The sequence below is a fragment of the Dasypus novemcinctus genome, chromosome 2 (genome assembly GCF_030445035.2).
Source record: "Dasypus novemcinctus isolate mDasNov1 chromosome 2, mDasNov1.1.hap2, whole genome shotgun sequence".
In the NCBI taxonomy this organism is placed as follows: Eukaryota; Metazoa; Chordata; class Mammalia; order Cingulata; family Dasypodidae; genus Dasypus; species Dasypus novemcinctus.
Window position 1 is genome coordinate 42643503 of NC_080674.1, and position 6976 is coordinate 42650478.

Below are 6976 nucleotides of genomic sequence, written 5' to 3' on the forward strand. Positions count from 1 at the left end.
ACTAAGGAAAACATTAAAAAACTTACTGAGGTGATCAACTCTGTGATGAAAGTGAGAGCCACTGAGTGGATATTTTGGACAGATTGTACAAGGCATGGGACTGTATAGCACAGTGAACATATGGTGGAAGATGGGCTGTGGGTAATAGTACAAATATAAGAGAGTTCTCTCATGAACTATAGCAAATGTACAGTATTAATACATGGTGTTAATAATAGGGGGGTATGGAAAAAATATACCAAGTATACACTATGGAGCATAGTTAGTGGTAATAGTTTGATGATGTTCTCTCATAATTTGTAAAAAATGTTCCACAACAATGTAAAGTATTGGTGCAGGGATGTTGTATGGGAATTCTGCACATTATGCATGATTGTTTTTTAAGTTTACAACTTCTCTAATAAGAAATATTTATATAAAATACTTATATAAAAAAAGAGGAAAAAATGTGAAGATCTAAAAGTGTGTTCCAAGATGAGCGAATAAGTGCAAAGGCCCTAAGGTGGCGTGCCTGCAGCACAGCATGTAGCATGTATGATGTTAGAGCAGAGTGATCAAAAAGGAGAGTGTAGAAGATGTGGCTGAAGAAATGGTCAGCGAGAAGTTAACGAAGGGCTTCAGTGGCCTGGTGAGGAGTTCGGATTTGATTCTCATTTTGATGGGAATCTATTAGAAGGTTATATATATACGTTTTTTAAAAATTCTCTAGTTGTTGGATGGAGAATTGACTGTTGTGTCGTGGACAAAAATGGATGCAGGAAGAAATGATGATGATTTGGCCTGGAGGGGTCACAGTGGAGATAGTGAGAAGTCGTCGGATGTGGGATGTATTTTGAAAGTTGTACTAATAGGACTTGCTATTAGATTGCATGTGAGAACGATGCAGAGAGGAGTCAAGTACGATTCCTAGGTTTTTAGTTGAGTAATTTGGTGAATAGTGGTGCAGCCTGGGGATGGGTGGAGAAAGACTGAAGTACCATTTAAAGAAAATGTTGTAACATGCCTGTAAGCTGATTGGAACGCTTTGGTACAAAGGGAGACACTGATGATGCAAGAGAGAGAAGTCAGAAGCTTGGGAGCAAAGTCTATGATTGGAGTAGAGCAGATGAGACCAGTGCACAAGTGGAGGGGCTGGGTTTTTTCCTTCTTTTTTCTTCTTCTGAAAGAAGCATTAGAGTACATAAATGTTACATTGAAAATATAGGGGGAGAGGAGTAGACATAGTACAAGTGGTTGAGCTCCTGCTTCTCATGTATGAGGTCCTGGGTTCAATCTCTGGTATCCCCATAAAAAAAAATACCTATATCTATTTGGGGATTCCCATATACACAACCCCCCCCCCCACTTTCCCCATCAACAACATCCTTTATTAATGAGGTACATTTGTTACAATTGATGAACACATAGTGAAGCCTTGCTACTAACCATGATCTATATACTATAGTTTACACTCTGCATTGCACAATTTTATAGGTTCTGACCAAATGTACAAAGGCCTGTATCTGTCATTGTAATGTCATGCAGGACGATTCCAATGTCCCCCAAATGCTCCATGTTACACCAACTCTCCCCTCTTTCTTCCCTCAGAACCTCTGTTGATCACTGCCTCTATATCAATGCTACAAGTTCTTTCATTGCTAGAATAATAATAAGCCTACTTTTGGTCCCCTTGTGTTTGTTCATTCCTCAATCTTGAGGATTTGGGGATGGTGATGCTCACTCTGTTTCTGATTGAGAGGGCGGCTTAGATCCTGTGGGGCAGATGGATGGGACTGTTTTGCTTGCAGTTGTAGATACTCTGATTTTTGGGATGGGCATTGTCCATCATCATCCTTTTATTAGTTGTCCTGGGTGAGTCCAACGAACTGGAGAGTAGGTGTTGTAACTCTGCTGACATCCAGGGCTCAATAGGCATATGAACAGACTAAAGATTTAAGTCTCTGGGACATATATTTAATGAATATAATGCTAATTATAGGTTCAAATAAAAGAGGCAGAAGAGCCATGTGTGGGGAAATTATAAATGAGTCTGACTCTGTTACATTGGGGAGCTTATATTACAAGGTAAAGCAGAGGGGTGGGTTTTATAGGAGGATGTCTTCCTTAACATCATCTTGGTTGCGATTGTCTTTTACTTGTTTATTTTCCTCACTGGTCTGTAAGCTCAGTGAGGGTGAGGGATCTTATACTGAACTCCTGACACAGTACTTGACCCATGTTGTAAACTCAATAAATATTTACTGTGTTAAATGGATGAATAAATGAATGACCATATGTGGCTGATAGTAGTAGCTGACAAATAGATACTTATTAATTTGTATTTAATATGGATATTAAAGACAGGGGTGAATAAAACCATGACATCTTGGATATCTTCAGTTTAATAGTTGAGCCTAGTTTTGTTGTTTTTTTCTTATTTTTTTTTAAAGATACATAGATCACACAAAATGTTACATTAAAAAATATAAGAGCTTCTCATATACCTCACACCCCACACCTCCTATTCCTCCCACATTGACTATTAGTGTGGTACATTCATTGCATTTGATGAGCACTTTTTTTTAAAGATTTTTTTAAAAAATTATTTCTCTCCCCTTTCCAACCCCCTCCCCCTCATTGTCTGCTCTCTGTGTCCATTCGCTCTGTGTTCTTCTGTGTCAGCTTGCATTCTTGTCAGCAGCACTGGGCATCTGTGTCTCTTTTTGTTGCATCATCTTGCTGTGTCAGCTCTCTGTGTGTGTGGCGCCACTCCTGGGCAGGCTGTGCTTTTTTTGTGCGGGATGGCTCTTCTTGCAGGGTGCACTCCTTGTGCATGGGGTTCTCCTATGTGGGGGACACCCCTGCGTGGCACTGCACTCCTTGCACACATCAGCACTGTGTGTGGGCCAGCTCACCACACGGGTCAGGAGGCCCTGGGTTTGAATCCTGGACCTCCTATATGGTAGGCAGATGCTCTGTCAGTTGAACCAAATCTGCTTCCCTAATGAGTACAATTTGGAGCACTGCTACACAGCATGAGTTATAGTTTACATTATAGTTTACACTCTCTCCCTGTCCTTTAAGTGGGTTATGGCAGGATACATAATGTCCTACATCAGTCACTGCAATATCATTGAGAACATCTCCAAATCCCAAAAATGCCCCAACATGACACCTCTTTTTCCCTCTCCCAGCCTTCAGCAACTCGTCTGTGGCCACTTTCTCCACATCAGTGATATAATTTCTTCCATTGCTAGAGTCGCAGTAATTCTATAGTAGAATACCAGTAAGTCCATTCTAATCCATATTTTATTCCTCCATCCTGAGGATCCTGGGATGGCGATGCCCACTCCACCTCTAAACTGAGAGGGGATTTAGATCCCAGATGGATGGAATGGATTCTCCTGTTTGCAGTTGTAGACTCTCTTGGTTCCTTGGTGTGGCGATTGGCCATTCTCACCTCCTTGTTGGCTAACCTGTGTAAGTCTAACAAACTGGAGAGTGGGTGTTGTGATTCTGTTGAGGCTCAGGGCCCGGCTGGCACATGGACTGACCAGAGATTCAAGTCTCCTGAGTATACAGGAATCCCAGCGCCAATCACACGTTCAGTAAAAGTGACAGAAGAGGCATGTGTAAAGAAGTCATATCAGAGTCCAACTCCATCACACTCAGGAGCACAAATTCCAAAGTAGGACCCACTGACAAGGCACTGAGCTCCAGAGCCATCTGCCGTGACATAGGACCTGGGTGTCCCTGTAGCTCTCAGGAGCGCCACTACCTGGGGTTGTATCTACTGTGAGCCTAGCTTTCTGATTAATGGGTGTTTGAGGCATTTCTCTAAATTGTTGAGAAAGATTTAATTAAAATAAATTGAAAATAATCATTAGCATTTATGAGCATTTAGTTTGTACAACAAACTCTTCAAAGACTTTATATTCATTATTTCATGTAATTCTTACATCAACTCTATGAAGTATCTACTACTACCATTTTTATACTTTTAAAAATGAGACACAGAGATGGAAAGGAATTTTCCTGAAGTTACACAGCAGCTACCTGGTAGCAGAGGTGGGATTACAATGCAGGGAGTTTCTTGCTAGAGCTCACATACCTAGCCACTCTAGGACCTTCAAATGCCCTGTTTAGTTCTCTTTCTTAAGGATTTGAAAAGTCAAGAATAAAATAAATATGAAAATTATAACTATACTAAAAGCACACCACATATGCCCATATATAGTCAAAAGAGGAATGACACTCAGGGAAAACATATTTGTAATTCACATCAGAGATAAAAGACTAATTTATAAAGTTTTCCTAGTGATTCATGAGAGAAAGACTAGTGATTTAATAGAAAAATAAACAAAGGACATCCACAATTCACAAAGAAAAGCATACATATGGCCTTTAAATCTATGAAAAGATATTCAACCTGACTCATCATAAGAGAAAGGCATATTTAAAGGATAAAAAGATGCCAAGACACATTTTTTCAGGTATGAGATTAGTTAATATTCCCAAAGTGTTCTACTTCTCCATTGAGGAGGCGATGGGGAAATAGCCCTCTCATACCCTCTAGTGAAAGTGCAAGACAATGCAAACCTCATGGAGGGCATTGGGCAATTTTAGCATAGTTACAAAGGTTTCTACCTCTTGGCCCAGCTTTATCACTTCTGGGAATTAATCCTACAGGTACACCAATCCACTTACAGCACAGAATATGAACACGGATATTTGTTACAACATTGCTCATAGTCCAAAAGTTAGGGAAAAACCCAAATGTTCATCAGTAAGAGATAGGTTACCTGACCTGTATGTCCACACACTGGAAAGCTAATCAGCTGGGAGGAAAATGAGAAAGATTCCTCTATCCAGAAAGGGGAAGATCTCTAGGATATATTGTTAAGTAAAAAGAAAAGAGCTAAGTACAAAATAGTATATATACTATGATACCTTTTGTAAAAAGAAATGGGGAGAATAAAATTATATATGACTGTATGTTTTGATCTATGTAAAGGAATACTGGAAAGGTACACAAGAAATGAATAAAGGTGGCAGCCCATAGCGGTTGGTGAGGTGGGGGAGGGGAGCGTTCTAAATATTTCCATGCAATGATTACAAATCCTCCCAAAAAGCTGAGAGTGGGAAAAGCAAGATGTCTCAGTGTATACCTTGTTATACGTTTTGCTCTTTGAACCATGTGAATGTGTTTTTTATAAATTAAAAAGGAAAAAAAAGCTGCACTCATAGAACACTTACTTGCCTGACACTATGCCGAACCCTTTGCACGGATTATCTCAGGTATTTCTCACAGCAGTTCATCTTATTATGCGCCCATGTTACAGGTGAGGAAACCAAGATTTAGGAAAGTTAAGGAGCTTGCTTAGGGTTACAGAGCTAGGAAGACGTGGAGCCGGGAATCAAACCAAAACAGCCTGGCTCCAGGACGATGCTCTGAGCTATTATTCTACTCTCACAATAGTTTTAAACATTTCTATTCTACCTTGAGGAGCGAGACCCCGATGTCCCCCTCACAACCTATTCTCACTGCCACACTCATCTTCACAAACGATAAGAACCGTGTCAGCCGATCTTCAGTGGCAGTAGCTCACTGTAGCTGTGGCATAGGAGGAAGTGTGTGCAGCCCCGCACGAGCCCCTGAAGACTAGCTGTGCCTCCATCCCTTTCTCCCCTAAACAAGAAAGAACATGAGAGTGAAACTAGGAGCAATGTGATTATATTAAAAAATACTTGGCATGTATTGAATTCTACCATGTGCCAGGCACACATTACGAGTACTGTACTTACATAACACTTAAACACTCACAGAAACTTTGTTAGGTTGATGTGGGCTGTGGGTGGGAGGCTGTTCATCTCTTCATAGATAACCTAAGCTGTATGTGTCCTGACCTGTGGGTATGGGACAGTGAGAGGCTGCAGTCCTGCCCTTGGTGACAATGGCAACAATTCCAGTCCCGGGAGGCAATTTAGCAATGCAAACTCTATATACATACCAGTCAGTCCAGGGAGACTCCAATGGTGGTGATGCCATAGCTTAAGGGGACTTGGACTTGGCCTTGAATGGGAAATATAATATAGCCTGTGCATAAATTCAAAATTATCTAATTCTGTATCCAAGGGTGCCTAGTCTCTAGGTATCCAGTTAAGTGATATAGGCCCTGTGGGCTTTGAATGTTCAGAAAGGATGTAAGACTGAATGTGTATTCAAAGTTGCATCCAGACGGAATGTGGGCGAGATGCTAATTCAAGTCTCACCTGAAATGTGGGGGATATGTTAATTCAAAACCTATCTGGTACTAAGGCATAACACTTAACTAACAAAGAAAGTCGTTTTCTTTCATAAAAGCGCCATTTGACTCCCTACCCTGTATAAAAGGAACTTGAAAATCTTGCTGGGGGGGGGCGGGGGGGGGGGGGGAGCGGGGCAGGTTTGAAACAGAAAGCTCCCGAGTCCGGCCGGCCGTCAATAAATCATTTTTCCTTCTCAAAATCATTCCTGAGTCCTTGCCGTTCTATATGCAAATAATCGAGCCTCTCTCAACTTCTTCAACAAGGTAAGTTCTATCATCACCATTTTGTGATCAAGACACAGAGACCTTCCTCCAACTTGAACTAGACCGTGAAATTCCAAATTCCACAATGATATTCCAGAAATGATCAGAAAAGCAATCAACTTACCTTGGAGGAGGTCCTGCTGTCAGGACACTTATGTCTAAAATGCATATTGCAAAGGCAAGAATCTGGCTGGCAGACATGCTGCAGTTCTCAGAAAGCCAGAGCGGGAGGGCAAGGCTGGTCACCTAAAGCATTTATTTGCAAAGAGGTAGAGCCCTCAAGAGGTATAAATCATTATTTGTCTGGGTTAGGGTTTTTGTTGATTTGGGCTGCACTCACAAGAGAGTCATTTCCTAATTCTTGGCCTGCTGGTTTCTCGTGTTGATGAGTATATTTGGGAAATGAGCATGTGAATCATAACCTG

At 41.1% G+C, this 6976-nt stretch overlaps 1 protein-coding gene across 2 annotated transcripts in view; it reads right to left on the bottom strand.

Moving 5' to 3' along the window:
- C9 (complement C9) overlaps positions 1 to 6841 on the bottom strand; it is a 48493-nt gene extending 41652 nt beyond the window's left edge. For both annotated transcript variants that reach the window (XM_071207834.1, XM_004449885.4), the window contains exon 1: positions 6676 to 6841. In XM_071207834.1, the coding sequence (XP_071063935.1) occupies positions 6676 to 6752 (77 nt within the window). In that variant the 5' untranslated portion in view covers positions 6753 to 6841. The remainder of the gene's footprint in view (positions 1 to 6675) is intronic.
- Positions 6842 to 6976: the final 135 nt, after the last annotated feature.